The sequence below is a fragment of the Lissotriton vulgaris genome, chromosome 2_1 (assembly GCF_964263255.1).
Source record: "Lissotriton vulgaris chromosome 2_1, aLisVul1.2, whole genome shotgun sequence".
NCBI lineage: Eukaryota > Metazoa > Chordata > Amphibia > Caudata > Salamandridae > Lissotriton > Lissotriton vulgaris.
The window spans coordinates 2,026,672,908-2,026,695,092 of NC_141687.1; the positions used below are offsets into that span (position 1 = coordinate 2,026,672,908).

General features: G+C 44.8%; 1 protein-coding gene across 1 annotated transcript in view; it reads right to left on the reverse strand.

The window, feature by feature from the left end:
• The window catches only part of LOC147733678 (transient receptor potential cation channel subfamily M member 7-like), a 1,990,815-nt gene that overhangs the window by 1,055,372 nt on the left and 913,258 nt on the right, over positions 1-22,185 (reverse strand). Inside the window, exon 18 of the mRNA XM_086958252.1 lies at positions 6,058-6,213. Coding sequence (XP_086814378.1) covers positions 6,058-6,213 — 156 coding nt within the window. The remainder of the gene's footprint in view (positions 1-6,057; positions 6,214-22,185) is intronic.

A 22,185-nucleotide genomic window follows, 5' to 3' on the forward strand; every position in this document is an offset into this window, starting at 1 on the left:
TCCCATGGCCTCGATCATACCGAGTGAGCAAGCCAATAGATTTAGTGATAAACCACTGAGTGCCAGTCTGTTCAACATGCTTGCCAGTCGCATCGATTTTCTTGCTGTCCCGATCTGCAGGGCATTTTGGTGGGTGTGGGGTTTGGCGGGAGGTGTAGCTCTCTTCCTGGCTGTGAGAACTACCAGTGAATCAAGGTTTAATTGACCTAGAATATGGGGGACAGGTGGAGTCAGAAGGAAAAGTTTCAAACTTCTTCTTAACCTGGGGCATAGTGAATCTGGCTTTCACGGGCTCCTTGAATATTTTTACCGGCAGGTTTTACCATGCCCTTCCACATGGGTAGGTATTGGAGGGACCTTTGAGTGGAGGACAGGTTTTCTAGAAGGAAATCATCCTCCGAAGGTTGAACATGCAGTTCAACTTTATGAAAAGCTGCTGCTCTGTGTAGCACTTCATGGTCGTGTCGTCGGGTTGAGGTGGTTTGGTCGGGTACACATCTGGTTCAGTGTCAGCTCGGGAAGCTATCTGGTTGTCATCAAAAGGGTCAGGAGCCAGGGGACCATATGGCGGTGATATGAGATGTAGGGCGTTCCTGGACTATCCACATCCCCTGAATGGTAAGATCCCTTGGCGGAATGTGTGTGTGGGGACAGAGCAGGAGGTGGAGGTGGTGCAGGAAGAGAATGAGGATGAAGTATTCGAAGGATTAGGAAGAGGGGGAGTCTTGGAAGGACCAGGCACTAATTTAGAAGTGCCTTTGGTGTGATGCTGAGGCTTTTTTAGTGTCAGCTCCCAAGGAAGGTTGAGGGCCTCCTCGAAAGTAAGTCCTCTTGTTAGAGACAGAATCATTGGGGGTCTGGACAGGCTTAGCCATGATCCGGCCTGTGCCCGGTTGTATATAAATCCTCTGCAGCCCGGAGTCGAAGCATTCCAGAAGCCATTGCAGGATGGCATTTTCCTTTGACAACAACTGTGATGGAGCCAAAAAAGGTTGCCACCCAGAATGCCCCGAGGTGGATCTTGGCTCTGAAGATATCCACTCAGAGTGTGGCCGAAAGGGCGACTTCAGATCCGGTGCCGAAGTGGCAGTCAACATCAAGGGGTCAGGCATCAAAGCGAACTTTGGCACCAAATTTATCAAGTGAGTTGGGTCTGGTTTGGTAGTCGGGTGCCAATCATGGCCCTGAGGCAGTGGTAGCCCAGAGCCATCAGATGAGGCACGTTAGCCCGAGGCTAGTGGGATGGGAGATAGTGGTACTTATTGCAGTGCTCTGGCCTTTCAGTCTCAACATTGGACTCCAAGTCAGCATTCTCCGACTAGAACTCCTCTACGAATTCTGCACCAGACTCACTAGGCTACTGCAGGTCTTCTCCCTCCTCTTCACCAAAAATGTCCAGGGCATCTTCCTCTCCTCTGCGCTGAGCTATTGAGCCTTTAGTTGCGGTACGCAAGACAGGCCACATAGTACTCTTCTCAGTGATCCGGAGACAGGCACAAGTTACAGACCATGCAAATCCGTCCCTGGGAACTTGGCTTGGTAAGTTGGGCAGTACCGAAAAAAAGAACTTTCCATCACGTGAACATTCTCAGCTGCCCAAGTGATGGCAATTGTGAGGAGCAGAGCCCCGAAGTGGAAATTCATTGACCGAGAGACGGACTCGAAGCAACGGCCAATGGTAGAGACAGACTAACAGCGGGATTGTTTGGACCAACGAGTGAAAGTGCTGAAGTCTTGGTGAAAACGCATGGCATCAAACCAGAGCTCCCGTAGATAAGTTTGAACCAGATGGCGGAGAATGACTCTTGCACAGGGCCTCTTGGATGTCCTGCCAACTTCCTAACAGATGTATTACCAAAAACACAGCCAACACGAGTTGTAGTTTGTTGTGGTCGTTGTTGGCCGCAGTTTTATTACCAATACATACAGACTCCTTTTTTCTGACCCCTGGGCATAACTTTTCGTGGCTAGGGTCATAAATCATTATCATGTCTTATCATAAATCATGGGTCACACATCATCCGTGTGTCAAATCATTTATGCCATGACAGCCCTAAATTAAGGGTCATAAATCATCAGTGTCGCTTGTCATACATCCTTTGTCATAAATCATTCTGTCGGTCATACATCATTTGTCTGTCATCACATATTGCAGATCAGAGGATCGTACATCATGGGTCATAAATCACTTATGTACTAATAAATCATTTGTGTCGTGAACAGCCATTATTTGGACGTCATAAATCATTTGCTTTACATTGTCATAAATCATTTGTCATCCCTCATTTTTTGGTTATAAATCGTTTGCTTGTCATACCTCCTTTGCATATCGTAGAATCGTGAATCACCATGACAGTTCGTTCTTCCGCTCTCTTATAGGCGTATCTCCTTTCTTTTTTTTTTTCTTTCTTTCTTAACAGGGGGGGGGGGGGGGGCGCAATATCAGAGCTTTTGATAGCGCTTTGCACATGCAGCTCATCTCTCCACGGAGCCCCCCACCTCGGACTGCAAGCATGATGCCCAGACTGCCGTATTTCGCCAGGCCGTGGTGCTCTAGCACTGCCAACACCCTATTATCTATCTATTTATTTATTTATTTTTATCACTCTGGGCCCCGATGTGAAGATACATTATGGGCCTGCCGGCTTCTGTGTCTACGTTCGCTTACCCCGTGTACACTAGGATAAACTCGTACACCTGACGACTGAGCATATCCTCGGCAACAAACGGTTAAACTGTGCTCCTTCATCATATGTCTATATATTTTCTCTGCCACTGTTTGAATGCCGGTAAGGAACAGGCCCGGTGCCTCAAGGCAGCAGGGGTGTGAGTGCAGCCATAGAGGGTGGTTCCCCGAAGTGAAATTAAACGATGCGCTCTCTACAGGCTTACTCTCGACATACAAAAAACTATTACACAATCTCTCACTCTCAGCATCCCAGGCTACGCGCAATACCCCGCCCAATTCAGCATCGACTTTCCATAGGAGAATAACAAACATTGTGTATTTGTGGGAGGCATACCCAGGTATGCGACCCCTTAGAGCATACTATCAGTGGGCTCGTCTGACCCCCTTTACTAGCCACCCAGCATTACTTTACGATCAATCTGGTTTCTGCGTATATATGTTGACTCCAAGGTTTGACGTAGGCAAAAGTAGTCATAGCTCAAGCCAGCACTTTGACCCGGTGGTACGGATTTCATAGCGGCATAACCTGATCTGCCTGACTCCACCGACTGCTGGAGCATTCCTGCTGAGAGCCTGGTGCCCCATTTTCGCCGCTATTCTCCATCTGAACTTAATGCCTTGCTTTTCGTTAGCCCGGGCTTGTAAACCACGTAGTTTCTGTGCAGCATCTGGTGCTTTCTAGCGATATCTCCTACCGGTGGTATGAATTGTTTGCTTGCAGGGGCCCCAATGTTGCGTGTGCTCATTTCACTGTTTGTTTTAAACTGAGTCTCGCCTGTGGTAGCTGCTAAAAACCGCAACTGTCGGTCTTTGAACTCCACTGGCTCCTGGAGAACCGCGGCAGGGAACAGACAGCGGCAAGGTTAGCACGTCCCTTTAATAACTCATTAACCGACAAGGGAGCCCCATACAGCAAGAGCCCTCTTTTTGGGAAGAGTGCCGCCACCTCTATCAGATCGCCTTCGTGAACCCGCCATGCACACCACCAAGTTACAAATTACTGCGAGGGTTGAACTGTACCAGTGAGCTTTAGTAGGTGCCACTAAATATGGGGCTAAACGTTACTTTCTCAGACAGATCTCCAGATCTCGAGTACGGAGAGCTCATAATCCACACTCCAGTGAAGTGTGATTCCTTCCGGGGTGCTCGCAAACCATCCTTTTATTTAGTTATTTATTTTTGGTCTATCTACTTAAGCTTGCAGGCACGCCTTTCAGTGTGGGATTTCTCTTTTTTGCCACCATTATGTTCTGTGGTTCACTTATGAAGAAAACCTGAGTTTCGCCTCTTGTTCTGATGGCCCTGCGGGGACAGAGACAGCCATACCTGTTTGTCAAGCTGTACCGAGATGTTACAATTCCATGTACTCGTTCACTTACTGAGTGTGTATGCATATTCACAAAATGGAACTCAATAAAAAATTGTGTTTAATAAAAGTTTGCAGGCACGCTCAGCTGCGCCTATTATCATTTCCTCATTTCTCGGGAAAATTAACATTGAAAAACCCTGACTTTGCACGTATCACCACCGTAGTGACTCCTTGTTACCACATCAATGTGCCGCCTGCAGCAAGCAACCCTTACCCATAGCCAGAAGTAATACTTAAGATATATGGCGCTAGCAAGGCCCAACGATACTGAAATTTATTTATTTATTTATTTATTTTGTGATTGAGAGACTTGCCCAGAATCACTAGCTATCAAGCAGGGCCACGCTAGATCCTGGCAGAAGCCCTGAGTGCATAGCTCGGTAAGAAATGTTTTTTTGGTTTTTTTAAACGCTCCCATGGCTTACCCTCATATTTATAGTTAGGCAGTCCGCCCAGAAGGCCCACTGACTGCTGGTACCAGGACCTTAACAATAGCGGGTTTTTTTTTAGAAAATGTGCACATAAACTCCAGTATACCCTGGTGCTGCCCAATAGATGGCCCCGACGGGGGCCCGAACCGGTCGTCAAGAAGTCGTACACGGGTTACATTCCAACGCTATCCCGGAAACATGCTGGCCCCTATCGATGGCCCGAAGCACACTGCCTTGTGTTGTGCCCTCGTTCCCGGCCTGCAGGTTATCCACCCCGGGCTTTTAACCCACTATGCGCCACCGCTTTGTTAACCCTTTTAATTTTTAAAGGAAAAAACCTTACCCTTGCCATATAGGTTGCTGTTCGCTCACGGTGGCGGAAACTCATCCCTGGGATGCTGGTGGAACCGGACACCGATGCATCACGTGGAGCGGGGGAACAGCACGAAACCGCACCGTAAGCTACTGTGTGCTGGCCCCTGGCTGCATCGCTGTCCTCTCTGCCGCATACCTCCGCTCCCGTTGCCTCTGTTCGTTGTCGTCACTGCAGGCATCCCTAAACCTTGGGACATCCGGTGGGCTCAGCACGCTCCTGCGGGGTTGCCCTTTTTTACAGCTTCGCCAGACAGTCGCGTCGCCAAGGAATGGCTGGTGAGCACCTATCCGGTAAGGGGCTGTGGGCCTCGGAGGCCCTCCGCGCTCCCTCCCAGAGTCCTGCCGCCACGGATGACTCCGACGGATATCGGGTCGCTGGCCGAGCGGCACCCCAAGGTCAGATCTGGCACAGTGCCTTGCCCCACTCCACTGGGTACAGACGAGGTGCGGCCGGGATACACACCGCTGCTGGTCCGGAGCTGGAGGAGCGGACGTGCCTCCCTTCTGCTGTTATCAGGACTGATTTTTCTCCCGAGGCCGAAGTAAACCCACTCTGGCTTCGCTTTCCCGCCTTAGTTCTGTTAGGGGCGCCGATTAGGATTGCAGTCTCCATACTCAAAAAAACCTTCTGCTCCGCTCCCCAGCTCCGCGATGTAGTGAGGAGCTGCAGTATGGGGAGCGGCGTCTTATAATCCCCCCACGATTTTCCCGCCCTTAACGGGCGGTTGCTGAAATTGGGGGAGTTTCGAACCTCACCTGGCCCCCCATTGGCCAGGCGACAAGGCGCCTTCCTGGTGAGAGTTTTGTCGCAACGGACGTGCTTCTTCTGCTTCGGGGCGCTTACCGGCAGCTAGAACCGAATCCTTCCGGGGCTCTGGCGTCCGTTATGGCGCCGGCCCTTGAGCCGCCTTCGGGCGGCCTCCGCAAAAACAATCTGACTATGGAGAAGATCCCCATGCGCATTTGTCTACAATAGATGGAGTCACCACACCTTGTGACTCGAAAAGACTTCTTCAAACAAAAACAAGTTGCACACGTCCAGCCCAACACTAGATGGAAGGAGTATGCACAGCATGTGTACTTGCAGCTACACATGCCACAAACATATATATTTACATAACACATGCACACACGCACACACAACACCGCAATAGTTTAGGTGAACAATTATAATTGTTGAAATCGTTCTTTACCATTGGAATGTCTTCAGCAGGGCCTTGGAAGTTATTCTCACTATCATCCATTGACATTTGATGAGCGTCTTGAGACTGAGGAATGTGGGACATTTCTGCTTTGGTTTTATACTCCAACATCAGAATAGTGGGAGGAACCAAAATGCTTAAAATCACCTGTAATAAAAGCACAAGGTTTAAAACATTGTTTTTGTGCAGCACTGTTTTGTATACAGAAACACATATGGGAGCTCTCAAATATGAAAATAAACTTTAAACAGGTTTCATGGAACAGAGATACAACAGCCATGCAGACCGATTTAGATCAGAGATACACACCAATACACAGCAAAAAGTATGACGTGCACGACATTAATGCATGCGAACTGTATTATATATTTTCCCTTAATACCAAGTCTTTGCTAAGTAAAATTAACAACCACAAATATCTGCCATCAGGAGAGGTGCAGCATGATATTACACACCTCTCTGGTACACAGGCTGCCCTGTGCCAAGAGCAGGCTTGGTCTGAGAGAACTAAGCTAGTGTCCTCTGCAGAGGACCAATGTGCTCCCCTTGGATTCAAAGATGCACTTCTTTGCCAGCAAGGGCTAAATATGTTGCATTTGTGCTGTTTCACAGGACTATTGTGAGAAAGTGCCCCATGATTACTGATGCATTATGTGAAAGAAACTCATGGGAATTTCTATTTCTGCCCATAAATATCCACATTGGAAACCACAAGGCTTAAGGGTGAGCACATTATATAAATACAAGACCTAAAAATATACTATCACAATGCAGAAACACATCATATTGTTACAGTTATGATCATAATGTAGCAAAAGCAAACAGCATTAGCAATGAGCACTGAGGGGTCTTTAAGCCATAGGTGTATTGTGGGCACCACTGTTAAGAATGTGAATGAACACACCCTGTTGTGTGCGAGTTGCTATGAGCTAAAACACCTCATCTTCAGGTCATCATGTAGGATCCCTCAGCCACTCTGTGGGTCGCAGGTATTGCTCCATCATCAAAGCTATGATATTAATAAGCACCGTTGGCCATTCTTGAGTCAGTCTGGCTCTACAGAGTTGTATTTACAAAGTGCTAGATTTAAAGCTTGGAGGTATCGTCGATAGAATACATATAGATCTCAAGCACCCATTTGACAATAACCTTACTCTCATGAACACTATCTTTACTTACTTGGAAGCGTATGTGCTAAAAACAAATTACTTACCTTGGGTATCGCTTCTTCAGGAGGATACTTCAACTGCGGATTCTTCACCCTGTGCATATTCCACAGTGTCAGACTGTATCTAGAAAACTCAAAAGCAGTATCCCTACAGGCCAGTAGGTGGAATAATGTGGCTCCACGTTGATGTCGTTCTACTCTGGAAGTGACAAACGGAGCCTCATATAGGTGCCAATCATTTGTACTGATGTCAGTTTCTTTAGTAGGCCTGTCCGCTCCCACAGACACCGAGTCCATCAGCATACTGGTATGGCCAGTTTGCAGATCTCTGAATTAGGGCCGTTTTAGAACGAAAAACAGCCCATTTCTCCGAACGGGGAGGTGGGACGGTGTTGAGGAATGGGCAGTTAGATAGGAGTACCCACAAGAAAAAGTTTCACCTAGTGAATAGGTACCAAAACAGTACCTCCCAAGGTGACGGAATAGTGGAATGACTCAGATCAAAAAGTCCAGGAAGACTGATCAGGTGAAACAGCCTTCCAGAAGGACCTGAATGTCAAGGCAATAGTGCTTCGTGAATGTGTGCACTGAGGCTGGCGTAGCAGCATGACACATGACAGGCACTCTGCATGCCAAAGCAAAAGTGTTAGCCTTTGCTTGAGCAGAATGTTCCCACACCCCTTCGGGGGCTGCTTCTTAGCTTGTGTGCAAAAGATTTTAATGCGGAGGACTATGCATCTAGAGATGGGTTAGTTCTGCACTGCCTTGCCTTTTTTAGTTTCAGAGAAGCCAAAAAAGAGCTGACTGCCCATTAGATAGTTTCTGGTAGGAGCAATGTAGCAAATGAGTGCTCTCTTAGAATACAAGCAATTAAATATTTCCCTCCTCGCTTAAGGTGAGAGGCGGAGCAAAGAAGGTTAGAGGGATGATAGCCTGACTGACATGAAAGGCGGAACTACTTTTGTTAGGAATGCTGCTCAAGTCCTCAAAACCAGTTTGTCTGGAAAAAGGGTTGTATAAGGAAGCTGGACTGAAAGTGCCTGGTACTCCCTTACATGACCAGCGGAAATTATTGTGACCAAAGGAACGTTTTAGGATCAAAACTCATAGTGGGAAACTGCATGGGCACAAAAGGAGTGCACAGGCACAGGCACAGAAGCAATGCACAAAGTAAGAACCAGATTCAAGTCCCACTGTGACATCACTAAGAGCTTCGGCACGAATATAAAACCTTTCGGAAACTCATCACAGTAGGTGAGTTGAACAAAGAAGGCTGATCTAGTAACAGTAAAAAAAAAAAATAGAAAAAGCCAATAGACTTTAACAGTGCCCAGAGTGCCCAGAGCAAATCCTTGCTGTGTCAAAAATAAAACAAGCAACAAAATATCTGACAGTTTGGCATGTAATGGGTATCATGTGGTGGTTGCCACGCCTAGCTACACACAAACTTATCCCAGTGCCTGGCGTACACTGACTAGGTGGAAGGGAGACCACCTGGCAAGTTAAAATCAGCAAAATTGGGAGGGAGATCAAATGAAATACACTACTGCAGTTCAAGTTTCACGCATGGTGGTGCAGGTTGCACAGACCCAGGAGTAAGACCCTGCCCTGCTGGTACGACAGAAGATACTCCCAAAGTGGCTTACTTGATTAGAGGACAGACTGATTGATGAACAGATGCTCATGCCCAGTAGTTCTGAGAACCAAACTCGCCCGAAGCCACTAAGATGACTTGGACTGGGTCGGTCCTTCTTGGTTTCAGAACTTGAGCCATAAGAGAAGCAGGGGCAAAAAGGCATACAGAAATCCCGAGCTCCACTTTAGGCATATCATGGGAGCACCAGTGCGCAAAATTGTTGACAAAACTCGTTCTCAGTACTGGCGAAAAGATTGAGCCTGAGTTCTCCATACTGCTGAAAGACGTCTTGCACCACCACCTTATGCAGTTGCTATTCGTGATCTGCTCAGCAGCAGCATTGGAGTTTGTTTGCCGTGACATTTAGCGATCCCTTCAAGTGATACACGACCAGAGAAATGCCCTGATACACAGATTCATGGCACAGGACAAAAAACCCCACCGCCCTGCTTATTGCAGTGCAACATGGCAGTAGTACAAATTAGTTTAAACTCAACAGACTTAAATAACAATTTTCCACCTGGCATGAGTCCAAGAGACCAGATAAAATCAAATGCAGCCAGATTCGACAGCCAGCGCATTCAATTCCATAAAGGACTTTATCAAGGCTCAACAAAGGTGCGTGAAAAAAGCGATTCAAATTGGTATGGTAATTTTAAAGTAATTGAGACTTGTATAGTTGCCATGAAGTAAAACAACTTCACAATATGTAGTGAGCGCATTGCTCTCTAATTACTTTACATCTGGTGGACAGAGATTTAGAGTACAAGCTACTATTAAATGTTTGATTTTTCTTTTAACATTCGACTTTTCTTAATTTTCAACAGAAAATTGTAGCTGTATATATATATATATATATATATACACAACACTAGCCAATGGCCTCATTCCAGCTATCACTATATCACGCAAACGTCGTGGAGGATTAGGCCCTGTACATTTTCAAGAATATTAGGATATAGTGGGACAGGATAAAAAGCCCTAGTCGAACAGCACTACTATTTACATATACAAACTGTCCAGGTACCGTAGAATCATGATTCCTTCTGTGGTGGGGTATTATTCTGACCAGAAAGAGTCCTTACCCGCCTCTTCAAAAAGACCTATGGGATCTAATATAGATACTCATCTGTATTGTTAGCACAAATGACTGAGCTGCAAATTGCCTCTGTTAGAATCTTGGCAGTTCGGGGGGAACAAATGGCTCTTTCGGCCTCTATCTTTTCTAGCTATCCATTCCATGCCTCTATACTTCTTTCGGTTGTCTCCTTTGTACTGTGTACTGATTTCAAGTCTTTGTGCTATATGTTCAGGGCCAACATGGTTTGGCCCCCTTATACATTCAAGGTCTGGTGACGCCCTATATGCCTACTCATCAGCTGAGATCATCCAGCCTCTCACTGTTCGCTACACCCAGGTGTCATCTTGCCCACATGAAAGGACGCTCGTTCACCTACCTGGGCCAGAAACTCGTCAACTCACTCCTGGCTTCTCTTCTAAACTGTCACTCCTTATTTGCATTCCGCAAGTATCTATAGACGTAGCTTTTCTAGCTGCCAGCTACGGCTTCAGCCAGCTGCCTCTATCTTGCGCCGGGACACCCTGCGGGGTAGCTGCATGCATTGTAAGTTCCTCATAATAATAATGCCAGTGACCTTTGTGCTAGGTGTGTGGAGTTTGTCCCATAACATTCGACTGGCAAGCCACTGTTGCCCATTGTCTTACATCTGGCTATTGACCACTGCTTTGACTGCTTTCAGAAAGGCAGGTTCCTTGAGTTCAAGACCCTGTAGTCTGATGAGTCGGGGCAGTAACATCCCATCTAGATAACGTTTCCGGGGTAGAGTATAAAACACTCTAGTAGTCTTTGAAAGTGCGTTGATGCCCTCTTTGGTAAATATTATGTTCCCTCCACCAGTATGTATAGCCCCTATGTGCCGATCACGGCAACCAGCTAGCAGTCTGCCCGCCTTGGGTGAGCATAAAAGGTTACCTAGGAGCCACCCAAATCAGCAACCCGCCTCGAGGGTATCGAGTGGATAGTACTGTGCCCCACCATCTCTTAAAGTTTTGCAAATTGTTGTACGAGAAGGTGAATTTCCTGGCGGCAGACAAAGTATTGTGTCTGCATTTTATGTAGGAATGGATAGTATAAAGTTTAATATGTGACGCCATAACCCGAATGTTGTATTTATTCAAAGCCATCGATTTTGCTAGCGCTGAATGGCATTTCCTGGGGTGATGGATCGGGTTCCGCTCGGTCTCCTCTTGCCTTCCCACCCTTGTTTGTGCTCATAGACTACTGACCTAGTAATCTTAGAGACGATAATCTATACATGAATTAAACCTCAACTCTCCTCCCACGCTACCAAACCAACGGGCTCGCAGCCATCAACTGAACATTGTCAAACTATGAAAGTTCCTCTCCGAAATGGATATCTGTGGTAGAAATCTGGGCTACAGTTAGCGCCCTCATTGGGCGTATGTTAAAAATTCCCCAAGCCCTCAATGCATCATTTGGATTTTTAGGTCTTGCTCGGGACAGCGCATGTGCTGCTCTTGCAAGAAATTTAGTAGGGGATTTAAAAGTGCTACTTACCCAGGCCGGCCACCAGCTTGCTTTTATGCGCACAATCGTGCGACGTGCACAGCACTTTTTTCATGTCGCGTGCGACGTGTGCACAACTCGCTTTTTTTTATTGTTTCATTTCGCGGCGATGCGGCGTTACTTTTACGTCCGCGTGGCCAATGCTAGTTTCATGTGTTTATACAGAAGGTCATCATTGTGTTAACTGTTCTGCCATGGTAAAATAGTAAGTGCAAAACGTGTGCAGTTTTACACTCAGAAAAGCGCAACCCTACATGCACAACTTCTTGTCCTAAAGTGCATCTCAGTAAATCTCTGCAACCCGTTTAGGTTTCCAAGCCACGCATGTTCCTGGTGTCTGACGACCCCTTTATCCTTCTCTCCTTAGACATGCCTTTCTTTGACATCCAAAGTAAGCTAGGAATCGACGCAGACAAGTGGCTCCTCCTGCAGAGCTCGCAGGAGCCTTACAAACGGCTGGCCTTATGCCATGCCTTCAACAAGGGGAGGGTGGAGTGTGCACACAGCATCGGACAGACCAGTGCCCTGAAGGAGTGCGCTTTGGAGCTAGAAGACTTCAAGGAATGTATAAGCCGGACAAAAACAGTAAGGTCCGAGTACCTCAGGTACCGAAAGTATTTTATAAAGTTGTGTGTCTGAATATAAATATGTATCAACAAAACAATGTGCCAGTACTGCGCAATAATTTGATAGGTTTCACAAAACAATGAACAAAACAACTTTTCTGTATAGACTACTAATACAGTCCGAATGAATCTTTCAATCAAATTGATTTTAATTTTTCATGATTTTCTAAACATGTTTCTTGAGAATTTTTCTTTTACAATAGAAAAGAATTATATAAATGGCCTATTCCAAACAACCATTCGCACAAAAAAAGAGGTTGAAATTAAATAGAAAAATGTGAAGAGTATCTCACCTAGAAGTTTTAGTTCTGAATTTATTTTGAAAGGGTGGGGTACTGTTTGGCAACTTATATGTTTAATATACAAAAAAAACGAAATGACAAAACAACGGCCATCTGGCTTCTTTTTGTATTTTACTCTTATATATCAAAAAAATAAATAAAAGTAACAGATTGGCCTCAATAAACAAAAGACCTTTTTTTATTGAGGCCAATCTGTTACTTTTATTTATTTTTCTATTTAATTGCAACCTTTTTTTTGTGCGAATGGTTGTTTGGAAGATTTGTATGAAAGTGTCCCCCTCGCCCTGACTACTTGAGGGCGGGAGTCTCTCGCGCGCAATCACTAACAAAACGAAGATTGCAGCGCTAGCGCTACACCCTTACTAGCGCTAACTTGCACCAGAATTGCTACAAATAGCTTCCAGCTTTTTAATTGAGCTTTTTAGAATTTTAAATCAAATAATTTCGAGTGTGATTAATTGTGTGCTTTATGTGTAATTCTGTGCTTTAAAAACTTCAGTCTGTCCATACCTGAAGTTTGCTCGCTTTCCCCGGTCCACCACAGCTTCTGTGCTGTTTGTTGTGGAGGGAGCTTTGGAGCGAAATCACTTCCTGGTTTTCTGGCTGTTCCATTCCGGGCCAGCCATTTTGGAGAGGTCGGCGGACTAGTCTCCCCCTCGCCCTGACTACTTGAGGGCGGGAGTCTCTCGCGCGCAATCACTAACAAAACGAAGATTGCAGCGCTAGCGCTACACCCTTACTAGCGCTAACTTGCACCAGAATTGCTACAAATAGCTTCCAGCTTTTTAATTGAGCTTTTTAGAATTTTAAATCAAATAATTTCGAGTGTGATTAATTGTGTGCTTTATGTGTAATTCTGTGCTTTAAAAACTTCAGTCTGTCCATACCTGAAGTTTGCTCGCTTTCCCCGGTCCACCACAGCTTCTGTGCTGTTTGTTGTGGAGGGAGCTTTGGAGCGAAATCACTTCCTGGTTTTCTGGCTGTTCCATTCCGGGCCAGCCATTTTGGAGAGGTCGGCGGACTAGTCTCCACCCTCACCTAATCTATAAGACTCCCCACGGACTAGCGCAGCGGTGACGCGCAGCGGTAGCGCCGAATACGCGCCGAAGAGGCGCCAAAGAGTAGCCAGTCTGCGCCAGTCCGCGGCACGGAGGCGGACGGGGCCGGACGGCTTACGCTTATTTTCGCTCTTTGTGCTAGTGACACTATGTGTCGCCGTACACTTACGTATTCCAGCCCCCAGCTTCGCTCCCTACGCCCCCCGTGTAGTCGCTGCCATCATGTTTTTCCGGGAGGGCGGGCTCTGAGGAAAGGCTGTAGTACTTGTGGCTGGCGCCTTCCTGATCGGAAATCTTTCATACAGGTCAGCCCACCCTTTCAGCATAACTGCTTATTATTGAACACCAGATCCCTACCCGGCCACTCTTTAGACATTTGGAATATGTTACAGGATTCCAACATATCCTGTCTGTTCCTTACGGAAACTTGGCTGTCCGATTCATCCTCTCCTGATTTGGCCAATGCCGTACCTTCTGCCTATAACATTTATAGGAAAGATAGGTCATCCGGTAGAGGTGGTGGAGTGGCTATTATAGTTAAGAAGAACATTGTATGCCATACGTTTTCAGTAGATAATATACAGGGCTGCGAAGCATTAGGCTTTACTCTCCAGCTTTCATCTTCCCAGGCCTGTACTGGTATCCTGGTCTACAGATCACCAGGATCGGTGGGGCTGTTTTTGGAAGAATTACAGGCAGCCCTATCAATACCATGCCTTAGGTCTAATCACTGCATTTTATTAGGTGACTTAAATATCCATATGGATAATAGTTCAGATCCGGACACTTTAAAACTGCTAGATATTACTTCCGTGTTTGGCCTATCTCCTTATGTGGCAGGACCGTCTCATAATAAAGGCCACACGCTTGACCAGATTTTTTCCACCGTTCCTATCCGTGTCGACCCTCCCATGCCAGTTCTGTGGTCAGATCATTTTCTCATCACTTTTTCCATCTCTGTCATGGCTCCATCACGGTCCCAACCAGGAGGGTCGCTAAAGCCTCTCTCCAAACCTTTCCATCTTCTTACCAGAGAGATGCTATCAAATGTTTTAACTAGCCTCCCGTGTCCCACCTCTAACAATGTAGAGGAGTACATCGATCTCTTCCATAATTGGTTTACAGACCGTCTAGAGAGCTTGATTCCAGCAAAGAAACATACTTCTGCAGACAAGAGAACATCTGCTCCTTGGTTTACCCCTCACCTGAAAAAAGCACGACAAGATCTCAAGAAAGCAGAAAGAGCATGGAGGCGATCCTACGATCTTTCTGAGAGATTACATTTTAAGACGCAGACTCGGGCCTACCATAAATTAATTTGGGAAGGTAAAAAGTCCTATCTGGAATCCAGAATCAATGAAGCGGAGCATTCTAGCAAGGAAATTTTTAGGGTGGTTAAAGACTTCACCTCTCCCTCTGCTTACACTCCGACCCATGTTCACTCCGAAACTTGGTTGAAGGAATTAGCTGTCTATTTTGTACAGAAAATTACCTCTATTCAATCTTCCCTCCAGGCCACTTTCCAGCAGCATACGACAAGTCTGGGATGTCCCCTACCAGATCATGGCCCCTTTCTGTCCAATTTTCCCCCATTAGATCTAGAGAGTTCTCTTGCTATTCTGACAAGTCTCAAATCTGGATCTCCACAGGATCCTTGCCCTGCCAAGTGTCTAGCAAACATGGCACCTGTTCTTAATGACTTGATAAACCCCATCTTGAATCTGTCACTCTCTTCCGGGATAGTTCCCAAAGCTTGGAAGAGTGCCATGATCTTACCACTTATAAAAAAAACGGCGCTCGACCCTGCAGTTCATGCAAACTACAGACCCATCTCCTTACTCCCTGCTCTGGCGAAAGTGACAGAAAGGTTTGCTCACAGATCCATTTCCAATTTTATCGAAGAAAGGGGTCTGTTGCATGGCACTCAATCCGGCTTCCGTGCAAATTTTAGCACGGAGACCGCGCTCCTTGAAGTCACAGATGCCATCAGGGAGGAGTTGGATGCTGGTAAAAAAGTGGTATTGATTATGCTGGATCTGTCGGCGGCGTTCGACACCGTTCCCCACGCACTTCTTCTCTCCAGACTTTGGGACTTTGGTCTGCGGGGAACGGTGTGGAACTGGCTCAAGTCCTTCCTAGCCGACCGCCGGCAGACAATCTGGGCGCCACCTTTCTCTGCTGTAATGTCACCGCTTGAAGTGGGGGTCCCGCAAGGTTCCATCTTAAGCCCCCTCCTGTTTAACATCTTTATGGCCCCCCTGGCGGTGACGGCGGAGTCTTTTGGCGCCCGGATTGTCAGCTATGCTGACGACACCCAGCTCCTCTTTGTAAGTAACAGGGATGGTCAGTTTGATGGTGTCCAGGTCAACGGATGTTTGAGTGCTATTTTTGAGTGGTTTGGATGCCATGGGCTGAAGTGCAACGCCGACAAGTCGGAGTTGCTCTTCTTTGGCTGTACATCTGAACCCGATTGGAAAACCTGGTGGCCGAAAGACATGTCTCCTCCCACTAGCTCGTCTGCGAAAACCAAAAATCTGGGAGTGGTGATTGACAACAAGCTATCTTTCGGACCACATATTTCATCTCTCACTGGGAAATGTTTTGGCATCCTGCGGATGCTTCGCAAATTTCTCCCCCTAGTCTCTATCCAGCACAGACAAATTATTATCCAGGCACTGATTTGCTCCAGGCTGGATTATGCAAACATTCTGTTTTTGGGACTTCCCAAATGTCTGGTCAGGCGTTTGCAAATCGCCCAGAATTCTGCAGCCCGAGCCATTTTTGGCCTTCCAAGGAAAGCCAGAGCTACGGATCTTCTCGCCACATTGCATTGGCTACCAATTGCAAAAAGGATTTTATTCAAAACACTGACCACGACTTTCAAGGCCTTGCATGGCATAGGCCCCAAATATATCTCCAAACGACTGTCTTGGTATACCCCTCTCAGATCTCTTAGATCCTCGTCCTTATCAAAAATGAGTGTTCCCACTATCAAACGGGCAAGAGTAGGAGGACGATCTTTTCGGCACTTAGCCCCTCATGCATGGAATGATCTCCCAATCTCTTTAAGACAGACTTCCAGTCTTCTGTCTTTCCGCAAGGCCCTTAAGACTTGGCTCTTCCCGTAATCTTTGAGGCTGTTTTTATGTCTGTTTGCCCTTTTGGTGTTATGTTTTTTTTTCCCCATCTTCGGTTGGGAGTCTTCGTCAAAGCGCCGGGATACTCCAGTGGAGTGGCCGTGCGCTATAGAAGTGTACAAATAACATAACATAACATAACAGTGTGAACAAATGATTGAGTATGTTTAAGGTATAAATGACCTTTTTTTTGAAAATGGAATGAGCACACCGGGTTATGTGTACTGGTAATTCATGAGTAACTTAGACATGTATTTTATAATAACTCATTTTCCACTCATAAAGATCTGATTGATGTTATTTATTCTTTATGTATCTTTGATATTTCTTCTTTGTAGTTATGTTTCTAGTTTTTCTTTTTTTCTTTTTTTCTCCTTATTTTATCTTTTTTATATATATATATACTTTCACTTTTTTAGTTTACAAAAGACATTTTTACATACAGAACATTTGGATAGTTTCATATAAAATCTGTATCCTTTAAAACAACATCATCTCTGTTTGAAACTTAATATAAACGCAGAATTAGTTCCTTCAACGCGTTTCGGCGGTCGCCTTCCTCAGGAAATCTGCCTTGTTCTTTGCTATAATACCCGTGGCTTATTTATAAGGACGTCGTGGCAATAGATTTATTTTTTGCAATTGTACCAGATTTAACATGGAACCGGGCCTTTGTTTCTCAAGTGTAGGTTATCCTTAACTGTACTTAGATGTATATCCGTCTTGTGTCCAAAATGACAAGGCTGCTTCTATTTTGTCAAATCAGGTGCTCTGGGTATAAAGGTCATTTCCTTCAAATAGTCAGAGTACTCCGTTAAGTATACTGCCTCTTTCGGTTATAGCCGGTTTTGGTTTCCGGTTGCTCATAAAGATGTAAAGGTCTGCACTCAAATTAAAAGTGATATATGACCTTAAATAGAGAAAGTTGTTTACTTTTATTAGTTAGGCCAGCTTAACAGAGTTTACTTCTTGATAGCCCAGGATTTTACTTCTTTACAATCAACCATCTGTCTGATGTTTTAACGGAAGAGGTCCTCGATGTGCTACCGGTTCTGGATCGGGTCTCGAGGACCTCTTCCGTTAAAACATCAGACAGATGGTTGATTGCAAAGAAGTAAAATCCTGGGCTATCAAGAAGTAAACTCTGTTAAGCTGGCCTAACTAATAAAAGTAAACAACTTTCTCTATTTAAGGTCATATATCACTTTTAATTTGAGTGCAGACCTTTACATCTTTATGGGCAACCGGAAAATAAAACCAGCTATAACCGAAAGAGGCAGTATACTTAACGGAGTACTCTGACTATTTGAAGGAAATGACCTTTATACCCAGAGCACCTGATTTGACAAAATAGAAGCAGTGTTGTCATTTTGGACACAAGACGGATATACATCTAAGTACAGTTAAGGATAACCTACACTTGAGAAACAAAGGCCCGGTTCCATGTTAAATCTGGTACAATTGCAAAAAATAAATCTATTGCCACGACGTCCTTATAAATAAGCCACGGGTATTATAGCAAAGAACAAGGCAGATTTCCTGAGGAAGGCGACCGCCGAAACGCGTTGAAGGAACTAATTCTGCGTTTATATTAAGTTTCAAACAGAGATGATGTTGTTTTAAAGGATACAGATTTTATGTGAAACTATCCAAATGTTCTGTATGTAAAAATGTCTTTTGTAAACTAAAAAAGTGAAAGTATATATATATAAAAAAGATAAAATAAGGAGAAAAAAAGAAAAAAGAAAAACTAGAAACATAACTACAAAGAAGAAATATCAAAGATACATAAAGAATAAATAACATCAATCAGATCTTTATGAGTGGAAAATGAGTTATTATAAAATACATGTCCAAGTTACTCATGAATTACCAGTACACATAACCCGGTGTGCTCATTCCATTTTCCAAAAAATACTTTCCTTGCTAGGGTTCATCCTTTTAGGCAGGGGCCCCACTTTTTCCACTAAGGTATAAATGACCCCCTTCTGTTGGCCTTTAAGAAATCTGAACAACCTCTTTTCAAATAATCCACTGTAGATACTCCCCTTCCCTGAGTTTTACACAAAAAATTAGGGCTCACTTTGTAAATAGGCGATTTATGTAAATCTTTTCTAATGTAAAAAAAAAATTTCTCAAGAAACATGTTTAGAAAATCATGAAAAAGTAAAATCAATTTGATTGAAAGATTCACTCGGACTGTATTAGTGGTCTATCCTGAACAGTTGTTTTGTTCATTGTTTTGTGAAACCTATCAAATTATTGCGCAGTACTGGCACATTGTTTTGTTGATACTTATAGTGGCGTGGCCCTGCTGCGCGTTAGCCAAACCCTTGTTGTTCCTTTGAATATAAATATGAGCAGCAAAATAATTGATATGATCTATTTAAGTAATGTAAATGGCAGTGCATTTCTCTGTAAGTTCGGAAGCTCACTCAAAGATTTGCTCCAGATTTCTAAAAACCCTGCCAGCAAGCCTTCAGTTACCCCTAAAGACCATCATCAGTTGATGACGAGTAACTGATGTTCTGGTAAAATGCGTGGATGTTCCTATATAATAGGTACTTTTCAATATAGCTTACATTTTTAGTTGAATAAGCCTCTGAATTATAGGTTGTTATACACTGCGTGAATCATTGTTGTTTAAGGAATAAAATGTGAACTATCAACATCACATGGCTACAGGAAATGATAAAGTTGATTCTGACAAAGAACGTTGAGGGATAAGAGTGCTAAATTGTGTAAAGGATAAAAGTGACTATATATGATGTGCACTGGTGTAATATTTTTGTTATTAGGACTTTGTTTTGATTAATATTGGGCGGGAGGTCTTTGTGGATGCTCTAGGTGGATGTGCATCAAACACCATAATTGCACTCAAAACTGAATGTGTTGATCTTGAAATTGTGGTTGAAGTGGATTTGATTAAGAGAACATAAATTGATGTGCAGGTCATTGTAGCAAATCCACCCTTCCTTGTACCTTGTATACATTGCTGTGAAAGTGTTAGTCTGCTGAAGTATCTTCCTAGCATAATTGAAGGTGTGGTCCCGGTGTTTGGCTATAGGTTAATTTATTTTGGGTATCGTAAGAGGAAGACCATGTCCAGGCATTGGAGCATTGCACTTAGAGTGGCAGGTATATACCAGGAGAGCAAAGGCTTACTACAGCTGTTCTACAGATCATATTACAGAGCTGGCATTCAAGAAGGTGACCCGGCTCGTGTATATTAAGGCGATCCAAAATGTGTTACGTTGCTTATAAGTAATACATTAGGAAATGGTAACACTTCTAGAGGGAGAACGCAGGAAGTTTCTTAGGACTCACCAAGGTGATCTGCAGGTTGCAATTTTACACTTTCTGCGGAACGTGTTATGGCTAGGCTCGAAGGAACACGACATGCCTTCACCATCTAGGCATGGTGCGCATCCTGCTACATCCTTGGGGAGACCGCTCGACAGGGCCTGCTTGGCAGTTGTCAGGCGGACCATGGACCAGTGCAGCATGGAGGAGGGGACAGCATTGCATTCACGATGCAGAGGCAGTTTACGCAGCAGGTGATGTGAGGTTGTGGCTGGTGCAGCATGGAGACCCACTTGTCACGCCTGATGTTGGAGGAACACCACTGCCACAGCTCTACAGTGAGTCTTTCCTGTCGACCCAGTTTAAGAGCAGTTAGCTGCTCACTTGCTTGTTTGCTGATAAGAATTGCGTTTTGCACCGGAAAACTGCACTGAATTGCTTTTAAATCATTTTAATTCTTGTATTTTAATTCGTGTTTTATTTAATGTGCATTGGGAATTGAGGAGGGAGGTGGGAATCGCACCCTGAGTTAGGACACCTCTCCTATTGCTTTTTGCCATTTCAGACCGCCATCTTTGTTAGTCAGCAGTCTAGTTGTTACACCCTGGGGGAAATAAAACGGGACACGGCGCGAGCGACCCAATTTCAGAGCAGTTAGTTGCTCACTTGCTTGTTTGCTGCTAAGAATTGCGTTTTGCACCGGAAAAACTGAACTGAATTGCTTTTAAATCATTTTCATTCTTGTATTTTAATTTGTGTTCCATTTCATCTGCATTGGGAATTGAGGAGGGAGGTGGAAATCGAACCCTGAGTTAGGACACCTCTCCTATTTTTTTTGCCATTTCAGACCACTTTCTTTGTTAGTATGCGGTCTAGTTGTTACACCCTGGGGGAAATAAAACGGGGTGCGGCGCGAGCGCGAAGCGGGCGAGCGCAGCGGGCACGGCGCGCCAAAGGTAAGCCCATCTGCACCCATCAGCGTACCGGCGCCGGAAATGCCACACACAGTGTATTGGCGTCTCAACAAGGTATAATGTATTCCAAATCTGAGTTATTAACTATTGGAAAGAATTTATACTGTCAACCTCATATCTCGCTGCCGATGGTTGAGATAAACCCAGTCTGTAATTTATGCGGTTGGACAGCCAGTTACAGGAATGAAGGCAGAGCCGCCTTACAGATACCGGGTGATAACGCTCTTGAGGAAAATACTCAAGAGGAAGCGAGTGCCATAAAGGCTATTTCGTTTAACATCGGATCATTAAAGAAGCATGAGTTGCAGTTATTTGATCTTTTAACTGATCTAAAACCAGACATTATGTTACTAACAGAAACCTGGTTAAACAATGCATCTAACCCTACTATCACTAATGCGATTATCCCAGGTTATAGGATCCTAAGGAAGGATAGACTGGGGGGTAGGGGTGGGGGTGTGGCCATTATTTATAAAGATTTGTACTCTTGCTCTCCACTACCCATTGCAGAGATAGAGGGAGCGGAGGGGCTAGGCTTTGTTTCAACTGTGTCAGCTCATCAATCAATAGCGGGCGTAGTGATTTATCGTCTCCCAGGTACAGCTGTTACATTTTTAGAATCCATTAATCATGCCGTAGCCCCGTTAGCATCGAAATATAAGCACTGTATGATACTTGGTGACTTTAATATTCATATGGATCAAGCCGAGGAACTTGCGCCATCCAGACTGTGCGAATCGATGGCGATTTTTAATTTGGTCACTTATGTCTTTCAGCCCACCCATGAAAAATGCCATACTTTGGATCAGGTTTTCTCATCGAGAAATCTAGTTATGGAGGAGCTTCTTCCCTTGATGTGGTCTGATCATTTTTTACTTACTTTTGAAATACCAACAGGTGTTTGTCGCCCCCACTTTCAAAGTGGTATCCGCCCGAGAACCTTTAGGACCTTTACAAATTTCACTACTGAGGCTCTGGAGAAGGCTATAAAGCTGTGTCCCATTCTTTTAAGTGGAGTACTAGAGAAGGATGTCATGCCTCTGGACAATTGGCTTCAACTCCGCTTAGATGAATTAGCACCTATGATGACCAGGGTAGCTAAGGTCAGTAGAAACTCCGCTCCCTGGTTTATAGAGGCGCTCAGAAAAAGTAAAAGTGCATGTAAATGTCTGGAGAGAGCATGGCAGAGAAATTTTGATCCCTCTGAAAAAGCTAGTTATCAACAGGCTCTGAAAGCTCACTATTCTAAGGTGCGTGAGGAAAAGAGCAGATTCCTCACCTCCAAAATAGAACGGGCTGGTAATAAA